Source organism: Molothrus aeneus, unplaced genomic scaffold (assembly GCF_037042795.1).
Source record: "Molothrus aeneus isolate 106 unplaced genomic scaffold, BPBGC_Maene_1.0 scaffold_30, whole genome shotgun sequence".
Taxonomy (NCBI): domain Eukaryota; kingdom Metazoa; phylum Chordata; class Aves; order Passeriformes; family Icteridae; genus Molothrus; species Molothrus aeneus.
Window position 1 is genome coordinate 2,534,678 of NW_027098964.1, and position 11,509 is coordinate 2,546,186.

The following is an 11,509-nucleotide window of genomic DNA, read 5'->3' on the forward strand; positions in this document are numbered from 1 at the left end:
ACTGACACCCCATCATGTCCAATCAAAATGCTGCTTTCAGCCGGTGCCCCGCCCCCGAGGGCTTCCGTGGCAACGCCCCGCCTCCACGCTCATGGCAACCTCCGCCCCGGCGACCGCGGCCCGTCCTTTTCCGAAGAGCCAATCATCAGCGCGTATTCCTGAGTGGCGGCAATAACAGCCAATCAACAAACGTCTCTGACCTGCTCGGCCCGGTCACATTGACTGACAGGTAAATTAACCAATGAGAGCGGAGTGGCGGGCACGCCAGGACTGCCAATCAGCGCGGGGAGGCGGGGCGTCAGCAGGCCGCGGCTTTGTGGTGAGCTGGGCCGGGGGCGCTGGGGGGGAACTGGGACAAACTGGGACAAACTGGGACCAATTGGGGCCGAGCGGGACGTGTGGGGCCGTGCTGGGATGGACTGGGGCTCGCCGGGATTGACTGGGATGGGCCCCTCTGGGATTGCCTGGGACGCGATGGGTGACAGGGCCGGACTGGGATTGGCTGAGGGGGGGACACTGGGATGGGCTGGGATGGACTGGGCCGCACTGGGATTGCCCGGCTGCGCCAGCCCCGTGTGTCCCCTCCGCCCCCCGGAATCCTAAACCGCTCTCGTTCCCCCTTCCTCAGTTCCATCACCCCCAGCCCGGTGGAGTTCCCCGAGCACTGACTCCCCATTTTTCCTGGCTTTCCCCATTTTTCCCTCTCCAGCCCGATGGAGTTCCCGGAGCACTGATTGATTGCCCATTTCCCCCCGTTTTTCCCTCATTTCCCGCAGCCCGATGGAGTTCCCCGAGCACAGCCGGCAGCTGCTGCGGGGGCTGCGCGAGCAGCGCTCCCGGGGGATCCTGTGCGACTGCACGGTGCTGGTGGGCACCGCGCCCTTCCCCGCGCACCGCGCCGTGCTGGCCGCCTGCAGCTCCTTCTTCCACCTGTGCTACGCCGAGCCGGGCGGCGCGGGAGGAGCCCGGGGCGCCGTGGTGGCCCTGAACAGCGACATCGTCACCGCCCCGGCCTTCGCGCTGCTGCTGGAGTTCATGTACGAGGGGCGGCTGGCGCTGGCGGCGCCGCTGGAGGACGTGCTGGCCGCCGCCTCCTACCTGCACATGAACGACGTGGTCAAGCTGTGCAAGAAGAAGCTGCAGGCGCGGGGCCCCGCCGAGGCCGACAGCACCAAGCGGGAGGAAGAGGAGGAAGAGGAGGACGCGCCCAGCCCGCCCCCGCCGCAGCCCCCGCCGCAGCCCCCGCAGCCGCTCCCCGAGGAGGCGCCGGAGCCGCCGCTGGTGGACGCGGCCGACACGACCCAGCCCGGGGTGGGGGTCGGGGCAGAGCGACCCCCGCCCAGCCCCAGCAGCTCCAGCGAGGCCGCGCCGGGGCCCGGAGCTGCCGCTGCCGCCGCTCCCCCCCTTCCGTCCGCGGGCGGGGGTCCCTGGGCCGCGCCCCCCGTCCCCATCAAGGCCGAGGCCATCGTGATCTCGGACGAGGAGCCCGACGGCGCCCGCCGCCCCCCCGCGCCCCCTCCCCCGCCGCCGCCGCCGCCTCCAGCCCCGGCCCGAGCGGCGCAATTCGGGGAGGGGGCGGCGCTGGGCCCGGGGGCGCTGGGGGGGCTGCGGGAGCCGCTGTTCCTGGCGCCGCTGGAGCCCCGCGGGAGCTTCGGGCTGTTCGCCGAGGAGGCCCCGACGTGTCCGACGTGCGGGAAAACGTTCTCGTGCTCGTACACGCTGCGGCGCCACGCCACCGTGCACACCCGCGAGCGGCCGTACGAGTGCCGCCACTGCCTGCGCTCGTACACGCAGTCCGGGGACCTGTACCGGCACGTCCGCAAGGCGCACAGCCACGGCGGGCCCGCCCGCGGCCACCGCGACCCCGCCCGCGACGGCGACAACCCGCCCTGACCGCCGCAGCCGCCCGGGGCACCGGCACGGAGCGAGCCGAGCCGAGCCGAGCCGGCGGCGGGGCTTGGATGGGGACAGCGGGATGGGGACAGCTGCTGTCACCGGGGACACCGGGATGGGGACAATGCTCTGAGCGGGGACACCGGGATGGGGACGGCCGCTCTCACCGGGGACACCGGGATTCGGACAACTGCTGTCACCGGGGCCACCACCGGGACTGCGACACCCGTGCCGTCCTGAGCTGAGCCAGCGGGATGGGGACACCTGCCCTGAGCGGGACCCCCGGGATTGTGACACCGGCTGTGACCGGGACCGCGACCCCGTCCCGGGGGAACCGGAGGGACGCGGGGGCGTGGCCTCGCGGTGGGGGCGTGGCCTCGCGCGGGTGTACGGGGGTCACGCGCGAATAAAGCGACGCTGGACACGGGCGGTGCTTGAGGGGGCGTGGCCCAGCGTGACAGCGCCCCCCGGCGGCCGGGAGGACCTCGGCGTTACCCCAAACCCCACTCGGTGCCGTCCCAGTTCGTCCCAGTCGCTTCTGTTCCCCTTCCAGTCCATCACGGTCATTCCCAGGCCCCTTCCATTCCCTCCCAGTTCCCCTAAACCCATCCCAATCCTTCCCAGTTCCCCTAAACCTTCCCAGTTCCCCTAAACCCATCCCAATCCCTCCCAGTTCCCCTAAACCCATCCCAGTCCCCCCCATTCCCATCCCAGACCCCCCCATCCCCCCCACTCCCATCCCAGTCCCTCCCACTCCCATCCCAATCCCCCCCATTCCCATCCCAGTCCCCCCCATTCCCATCCCAGCCCCCCCAGTCCCATCCCAGTCCCCCCCATTCCCATCCCAGCCCCCCCAGTCCCATCCCAGTCCCCCCCACTCCCATCCCAGTCCCCCCCACTCCCATCCCAGTCCCCCCCATTCCCATCCCAGTCCCTCCCATTCCCATCCCAGACCCCCCCGTTCCCCCTATTCCCATCCCAGTCCCCCCCACTCCCATCCCAGTCCCCCCCACTCCCATCCCAGTCCCCCCATTCCCATCCCAGTCCATCCCAGTCCATCCCAGCACGCCCCACAAAGCCTTAAACCACTTTAATCACAAAAATAGACTCTGTGCGGCGGCTCCTATAAAAAGGGGGGGTTTTGGGGAGGGGCGGGCGCCCCCCGCCCGTGTCAGGAGCAGGCGGGGCGGTCGCGGCACGGGGGGCGCGCCCCGAAGAAGGCGGGCTCGGTCAGGGGGTGCAGCAGCAGCAGAAAGCCCAGAACCCCCAGCAGGTACGCGGGGAGCAGCGCCCGGCGCCGCGGGTGCCCCAGGGCCGCGCCCAGCGCCGGGAACCCCATGGAGTTACAGAAGGAGTGGCACAGGACCGGCCCCGCCAGGTGACCTGGGGACAGCGGGAAATGGGGATTGGGGACACCAAATAAAACACCTGGGGACAGCGGGAAATGGGGATTGGGGACACCAAACACACCGGGGGATGGGGGAATGGGGATTGGGGACATCAAATAAAACACCTGGGGACAGCGGGAAATGGGGATTGGGGACACCAAAAACAGCTGGGGACAGCGGGAAATGGGGATTGGGGACACCAAATAAAACACCTGGGGATGGGGAAATGGGGATTGGGGACATCAAATAAAACACCTGGGGACAGCGGGAAATGGGGATGGGAACCCCAAAAACACCTGGGGACAGCGGGAAATGGGGATTGGGGACACCAAATAAAACACCTGGGGATGGGGAAATGGGGATTGGGGACACCAAAAACACCTGGGGATGGGGAAATGGGGATTGGGGACACCAAATAAAACACCTGGGGATGGGGGGAAATGGGGATTGGGGACACCAAAAACACCTGGGGATGGGGAAATGGGGATGGGAACCCCAAAAACAGCTGGGGACAGCGGGAAATGGGGATTGGGGACACCAAATAAAACACCTGGGGATGGGGAAATGGGGATTGGGGACATCAAATAAAACACCTGGGGACAGCGGGAAATGGGGATTGGGGACACAAAAAACACCTGGGGACAGCGGGAAATGGGGATTGGGGACACCAAAAACAGCTGGGGACAGGGGGAAATGGGGATTGGGGACACCAAACACACCTGGAGATGGGGAAATGGGGATTGGGGAACCCCAAAAACAGCTGGGGATGGGGAAATGGGGATTGGGGACCCCAAATAAAACACCTGGGGATGGGGAAATGGGGATTGGGGACACCAAATAAAACACCTGGGGATGGGGAAATGGGGATGGGAACCCCAAATAAAACACCTGGGGATGGGGGGAAATGGGGATGGGAACCCCAAACACACCTGGGGATGGGGGGAAATGGGGATGGGAACCCCAAACACACCTGGGGACAGGGACACGGGGACTGGGCCCCCCCAAACCCCCCCCGGGCCCCCCAAACCCACCGGTCCTGAGGAACAGGAAGGCCGTGTAGGCCCCGAACACGGCCGTGTAGGAGAACTGGAATGCTGGGGGTGGAAAAGGGGGGTCAGGGGCACCCCAAAATCCCCCAGGACCCCCAAATCCACCCCCCCACCCCTGGCAGAGGCTCAGAGGCACCACAAGAGCCCCACTGGCCCCAAAAATCCCACCCTGGGCACCCCAAATCTCATCCTGGGCACCCCAAATCCCACCCTGGGCACCCCAAATCCCACCCTGGACACCCCAAACTCCCTCAGGACCCCCCAAAATTCCCCCCAGGCCCCCCTCACCTGCTGCCATGAAGATGCTGCCCACGGAGCCGTGGCGGAAGCGGAGCTGCTCAATCACGTGGTGGAAATGGGCTGGGGGAGCAGGATTTGGGGGTTTTGGGGGGGTTTGGGGGGTTTGGGGTTTTTGGGAGGATCAGGGGGCATTCAGGGGTGCAGGGGAGGGGGAGTCAGTGGGAGTTTTGGGGGGATTTTGGGGTTATTTTGGGGTCCCACTCACGCACCCCAAGGAACAGGGGGCAGGTCAGTATGGGGGCGTTTTGGGGTGGGTTTTGGGATATTTTGGGGGTTTCAGTCACCAACCCCAAAGAACCAAGGACACCCCAGCATTGGGAACTTGGGAACTGGTTTGGGGCGTTTTTAGGGTTTCACTTACCAACCCCAAAGAAGAGGGGGCAGGCCAATAATAGGGGGGTTTTGGGGTGGGTTTTGGGGTATTTTAGGGTTGCACTCACTGACCAGAAAGAACAGGGGGCAGACCAGCATGGGGAGGAGTATTTTAGAGTATTTTTGGGGTATTTTAGGGTATTTTTGGGATATTTTAAAGTTCCACTCACTGACCCCAAAGAAGAGGGGGCAGGCCAATATTGATCAGGTTTTGGGGTGGGTTTTTGGGATATTTTGGGGTATTTTAGGGTTCCACTCACCGACTCCAAAGAAGAGGGAGCAGGGATATTTTAGGGTATTTTTAGGAGATTTTAGGGTTCCACTCACCGACCCCAAAAAAGAGGGGGCAGGCCAATATTGATCAGGTTTTGGGGTGGGTTTTTGGGGTATTTTGGGATATTTTAGGGTTCCACTCACCGACCCCAAAGAAGAGGGGGCAGGGATATTTTAGGGTGTTTTGGGGATATTTTAGGGTTCCACTCACCGACCCCAAAGAAGAGGGGGCAGGGATATTTTAGGGTATTTTTAGGATATTTTAGGGTTCCACTCACCGACCCCAAAGAAGAGGGGGCAGGCCAGCACGGCGGGGCCGGGCCCCGTGCAGGGCACCAGCATGGGCAGCATGCAGGCCCTGAACACCAACTCCTCTGTCAGAGGTGCCACCACCTGGTTCCGCAGCCAGCGCACGTCCCCCAGGCACAGCGCCCACACCCGCGGGTCTGGGGGACCCCAAAAACCCCACAGAGCTGAGCCCCAAAACCCCATTAAACTGAGCCCCAAAATCCCATAAAACTGACCCCAAAATCCCACAGAACTGAGCCCCAAAACCCCATGAAACTGAGCCCCAAAATCCCACAGAGCTGAGCGCCAAAATCCCATAAAAATGAGCCCCAAAAACCCCACAGAGCTGAGCCCCAAAATCCCAAACACGACAAACCCCAAAAAATCCCAAAAACCCCCCAAAAAAATCCACCCCTGGTTCCACAGCCCATGCACCAAAAATCCCACAGAACTGAGCCCCAAAATCCCATAAAACTGAGCCCCAAAATCCCATGGAATCGATCCCCAAAATCCCATAGAATTGATCCCAAAAATCCCACAGAACTGACCCCAAAATCCCATAAAACTCAGCCCAAAAATCCCATAAAACTGACCCCAAAATCCCATAAAACTGAGCCCCAAAATGCCACAGAACTGAGCCCAAAATCCCATAAAATTGTGCCCCAAAATCCCACAGAACTGAGCTCCAAAATCCCATAAAACTGATCCCCAAAATCCCAGAGAATGATCCCCAAAATCCCATCAAATTGACCCCAAAATCCCATTAAATTGACCCCAAAATCCCACAGAACTGACCCCAAAATCCCACGGAACTGAGCCCCAAAATCCCACAGAACTGAGCCCCAAAATCCCACAGAACTGAGCCCAAAATCCCACAGAACTGACCCCAAAATCCCAGATTCCCAGAGGCTCCCCAAACCCAATAAAAACCCCAACGCCCCCCAAAACTCCCTCATTTCACCCCCTCATCCCCCCCAATTCCACTCCCTGTATTGGGGACCCCCAGCCCCCCCCAAACCCCAATTCCTGACCCCCCAAATTGGCGCCCCCTCCCCAAATTGTCCCCCCTTACCCAGGGCCACCCTGATGCCATCGAGCCAGCGCCAGGGACAGTCCATGGACAGCTGGATCAGAGGGCCCAGGAACAGGATCTGGGGGGGCAGGGGGGTTTGGGGGGGTCAGGGAGAGTTTTGGGGGTTCCTTAGTGGGTTTTGGGGGGTCCCAGAGAGGTTTTGGGGGGTCCCAGAGGAATTTTGGGGGGGGTCCCACACCCTCCCTGGTGAGCCAGATCTGGGGGGGTCAGTGAATTTTGGGGGGATCCTGAAGGTCAGGGGGATTTTGGGGGTCCCTAGGGGGGTCCTGAGGGGATTTTGGGGGGTCCTGAGGGGATTTTTGGGGGTCCTGAGGGGATTTTGGGGGTCCAAGCCCTCCCACACCCACCACACATGAAAGGCCCAGGAAAAGCACTTGAGGGGGGGAAGCTCAATAAATTCTGGGGGGGGTCCTGGGAGTCAGGGGGATTTTGGGGGTCCTTAAGGGGGTCCTGAATGGGTCTGGGGGGGTCCTGAGTGGATTTGGGGGGGTCCTGAGTGGATTTGGGGGGGTCCTGAGTGGATTTTGGGGCGTCCTGAGTGGATTTGGGGGGTCCAAGGGGTGTCCCAAGCCCTCCCATCCCCACCGCACATGAAAGGCCCAGGCAGAGCATTTGGGGTGGGGGGCATCCAATAAATCCTGGGCGGGGTCCTGCGGGTTCAGGGGGATTTTGGGGACCCCCCGGGGAGGCTTTTGGGGCTCGCAGTCCCCCCCAGACCCACCATGGTGAGCAGCAGAGGCAGCAGCGTGGCCGGGACCAGCCCCTCGAGGCGCAGCCCCAGCAGCGCGGGCAGGGGGGTGTCAGCCTGGGGGGGGGGCGGGAAATGGAAATGGGGGGGGGTCAGCGTGGTCTGGGGGGGGCTCCGAGACCCCCCCTCGGTTTTTGGGGACCCCCCTGAGCTCACCTTGACCCCCGTGAGCTCCTTCCAGAGCCACACCAGGGCTGGGGACAGCCCCGACACCACCAGGACGCTCGTGAAGCGACGCTTGATCACCGAGGGGTGGTCCCTGGGGAGGGGGCCCGGGGGGGTCTGCACCCCAAAATCCCCCCCGGGATCCCCCCCGACACCCCCAGGCACTGAGAGACCCCCCCAGCCCCTCCTTATGCACCCAAAATCCGCCCAAAACACACAAGGGCCTGTCCCAACCCCATGGACACCCCAAGGAGCAGAGACCCTCCCCCACCAAGGGACCCCAGACCCCCCAGTTTCCCCCAAATCCACCCCAAACCCCCTAAATCCCCTCCAGACACCCCAATTCCCCTGCAGACCCCTCAGATCCCTCCCTGACCCACCGTGCTCGCCCCCAGGCACCCAAATCCCCCCCGGATCTCACCAAATCCCACCCAAACCCCCCGAATCCCCCCCAAGTTTCCCCCAGACCCCCCAGATCCCCCTCAAACCTCCCGAATCCCCCCCAGATCGCCCCCCAGACACCCCAATTTCCCCGTAGGTGCCCCTCAGAGCCCTCAGACCCCTCTCCGGTCCCCAAATCGGCCCGAGCCGCCCCGCCGTACCTGGGCAGGGGGCTGCCCCACACGTACAGGCTCCCCACGTAGGAGCAGGCCAGGCTGAGGCAGCCGAGCACGGCGGCCCAGCACGGCCCGGCCCGGGCGGCTCCGGTGCCTCCGGGGGCCGCTCCCGACCCCGGCCCGGCCCAGAGGGAACCGGGGGGCTGCGGGGCCGCCATGGCGGGGGCGGGGCCTAAGCGGGAGGGGCGGGGCCGGCGCGGGGGGCGGGGTGAGGGGCGGGACGGGGGCGGGGTCTGCGCTGAGGGGGCCTGTGCTGGGGCGGGACGAGGGGCGGGACAAGGGCGGGGCTATTGAGCCGCGTGGGCGGGGCTTAGGGTGGTGGGTGCGGTTATGTAAATGAGGAGGGACGGCCGTGAGGGGCGGGGTGATGGGGGTGGGTGGGAAACTGGGAGGACTGGGAGAAACTGGGATGGACTGGGAAAATGGGATGGACTGGGAAACTAGGGGGGACTGGGCGAAACTGGGGGGGACTGGGAGAAACTGGGGGGGACTGGGATGATCTGGGAGAAACTGGGATGGACTGGAGGGGACAGGGAAACTGGGATGGACTGGGAAATTAAGAGGGACTGGGATGGACTGGGAAACTGGGAGGGACTGGGGGGGACAGAGAAACTGGGATGGTCTGAGAGGGACTGGGATGAACAGGAGAGACCAGGAATGACTGGGATAACGGGGAGTAACTGTGGGAAACTGGGAGCACTGGGGGAACTGGGAGTGACTGCGTGAACTGGGACTGGTGGGAGAACTGGGATCGATGAGGACAATCAACATGAACTGGGAGAACTGGGACTGACTGGGAGGACTGGAGGAAATGAAACCCATGAAAGGAACTGGGGCCAACTGGCGTAACTGGGATGAGGCAGGACTGGGTGAACTGGGAGCACTGGGATGGGAGGGGGCTCTGTCCTGTCCCTCAGGGTGTCCACTCGTCGGGGTCCTGCAGTTGGGGGGTCCTGGGGGTTACTGGGAGGGTCCTGGGGGTCCCCAGAGGAGGGAGGGACCCCCAAACCTCACCTGGCCCTGGCTGCTCCAGTGCCCTTCCTCCTCCTCCTCCTCCTCCTGCTGCTGCTGCTCCTCCCTCCTTCCCCGGCGCTGCTTTTGGGGTGTCCCTGTGGAGCACAGGAGGGGGCGTTCAGTGCCCGGGGGGGATTCTGGGGACCCCCCACCCCCCATTTCCCCCTCACCCCCGCGGGGCAGCCCCGGCCGGCGCGAGACCTCGGCCCATCTGCAGCGCGCGGCCACCGCCAGGGCCGGCGTGTCCTGCACCTGGTGGGGTGGGGGGACACGGTGACACTGGGGACACCCCCAAACCCCCCCCCCCAGCCCCGAGGGGACCCCCCCGAACCCCCAAACCTGCAGGGCGCCCAGGCAGGCGCTGCGGAAGCGGCCGCTGGAGCTGGCGGCCACCACGGCCGTCACCGCGGCCACCGCCAGGGCCTGGGCTCGGGCCACGCTCTGCTGGGCCTGCAGGGGGGAATTTGGGGGGTCACGGGGGCTTTGGGGGGGTCGGGGGGACCCCAAAGTCCCGCACCCACCTGGTGCTGGCGGTGCAGCCCCGCCAGGAGGGGGCGCAGGAGGTTCTGGAGCCCCCGGGCCAGCGCGGGGCGGCCGAGGCGCAGCGTGGGCTCCAGCTGGGCCAGCAGCAGCCGCCGCATCCCTGGGGAGGGGACCCCGGATTTTGGGGGGGGGTCCTCGAACTGTGGGGACCCCCCCCCGGAGCGGGGGGACCCCCCTGAACCACGGGGATAACCCCTAAGCCATGGGGATGTCCCCAAACCTTGGGGTCACCCCCTAAACCTTGGGGTCAGCTCCCAAATTTTGGGGTCAGCCCAGCTCGGGGGCTGAGCTGGAATGGAGGGTCTGAGGGAGGGGGGCACCCCAAAACCGTGGGGACACCCCCAAAATCTTGGGGACGGCCCACAGGGACACCCCCAAAGTCATGAGGAGACCTCACAGAACTTGGGGACAGCCCAAGAGCTCAGGGACAGCTCGAAAATTTGGGGACCTTCTGGAGCCACGGGGACACCCCCAAAATTTGGGGACAGCCCAAAATCGGGCCCCCCCCCCCCCCTTACCTGTGTCGTACCCCCCAAAGGGGTCCCGGTGCCGCAGGAAGAGGAAAACCAGGAGGGTTTTGGGGTCCCCCTCGGGGGAAATTTGGGGGTCCCCATCCCCCTCGGGGGGGTCCCAGCGCACCCCAAAGGTGACATCGGGGGGCACCGGCTCTGTAGGGACAACACAGGGGGGCTGAGAGAGGGGGAACCCCGAAATTCCCCCTGAAATTCCCCCCAAAAAACCCAGGAACTCCACAGACCTTCCTCATCCTCACTGGAGCCTCGGGGGTCCGGGGGGGTTTTGGGGTCCGGGGGGGTTTTGGGGTGCAGGGGCGTTGCAGCCAGGCCGAAGCCCCCCCAGTCCCCCAGCACAGAGGGGTCCCGCAGGGTTGGGGGGGCCGGGGGGGGCACGGGGACCCCCGCGGGGTCGAACAGGTAAAGGTGGGGAGGTCAAGGAGAACAACGGGGGGGGATGGAGCCCCCCAAAATCCCCCAGAACCCCAAATCCCACCTGGGCATCCTGAGATCCATCAGGGAACCCGAATTTCCTCCCCTGCAGCACCCTGAGACCCCCCTGGATAACCCAAAACTCCCCCTGGGCACTCTGAGACCCCTTCTGGGCACCCCAAATCCCACCCCAGGACCCCAAGTCCCCCCAAACCACCCCAAATCCCACCCTGGGCACACCTAAACCCGCTCAGGTTCCTCAAAACCCCCACAAACACCCCAAATCCTCCCCCAAACCGCCCCAAGTCCCACCCTGAGCACCCCAAATCCCACCCCAGGACCCCAAATCTCCCCCAAACACCCCCACAAACACCCCAAATCCCACCCCAAACACCCCAAATCCCACCCCAGCCACCCCGAATTGCCCCCCAAACCCCCCGGTGCCCCCAGCCCGGATATCTGCACTCGGCTGAGGGGGGGTCCCTGCCCGGGGGGGGTCCCGAGGGCGCAGACCGGGAGCAGCTCCAGGTCCCCCCCGAATCCCGCGGCCGCCAGCGGGGGCGGCACCGGCAGCGGCAGCGGCGGCCCCGGGCACGGCCGGAGGCGGCTGCAGGGCGGCCTGGGGGGGACGGACCAGTATGGACCAGTATGGACCAGTTCGGACCAGTACGGACCAGTATGGACCAGTATGGACCAGTATGGACCAGTTCGGACCAGTACGGACCAGTATGGACCAGTATGGACCAGTATGGACCAGTTCGGACCAGTACGGACCAGTATGGACCAGTATGGACCAGTTCGGACCAGTTTGGATCAGTACAG

The 11,509-nt window shown here is 64.6% G+C and overlaps 2 protein-coding genes across 2 annotated transcripts; one reads left to right on the forward strand and one right to left on the reverse strand.

The window, feature by feature from the left end:
* The first annotated feature begins 355 nt into the window (after positions 1 to 355).
* Positions 356 to 2,399, forward strand: ZBTB3 (zinc finger and BTB domain containing 3). The gene has a single exon (XM_066570566.1). The coding sequence runs from the start codon at positions 781 to 783 to the stop codon at positions 1,891 to 1,893; it is 1,113 nt and encodes a 370-aa protein (XP_066426663.1). The 5' UTR covers positions 356 to 780; the 3' UTR covers positions 1,894 to 2,399.
* Positions 2,400 to 2,968: 569 nt separating this feature from the next.
* On the reverse strand, positions 2,969 to 8,344 carry RCE1 (Ras converting CAAX endopeptidase 1). The gene is made up of 8 exons (XM_066570559.1): positions 8,172 to 8,344; positions 7,561 to 7,663; positions 7,378 to 7,461; positions 6,636 to 6,714; positions 5,554 to 5,721; positions 4,619 to 4,690; positions 4,313 to 4,375; positions 2,969 to 3,276 (listed from the first exon to the last, which is right to left on the reverse strand). The coding sequence occupies exons 1-8, from the start codon at positions 8,342 to 8,344 to the stop codon at positions 3,065 to 3,067; spliced, it is 954 nt and encodes a 317-aa protein (XP_066426656.1). The 3' UTR covers positions 2,969 to 3,064.
* Positions 8,345 to 11,509: the final 3,165 nt, after the last annotated feature.

Bases quoted from the DNA above. Each gene is read 5' to 3' on its own strand.
- ZBTB3 (XM_066570566.1), top strand. From the start codon at position 781: ATGGAGTTCCCCGAGCACAGCCGGCAGCTGCTGCGGGGGCTGCGCGAG.
- RCE1 (XM_066570559.1), bottom strand. From the start codon at position 8,344: ATGGCGGCCCCGCAGCCCCCCGGTTCCCTCTGGGCCGGGCCGGGGTCG. The intron at 7,664-8,171 runs GTACGGCGGGGC...CCCCCTCCCCAG, and splicing joins TGGGGCAGCCCCCTGCCCAG to GGACCACCCCTCGGTGATCA. The intron at 3,277-4,312 runs GTGGGTTTGGGG...CGCTGTCCCCAG, and splicing joins CTTCCTGTTCCTCAGGACCG to GTCACCTGGCGGGGCCGGTC.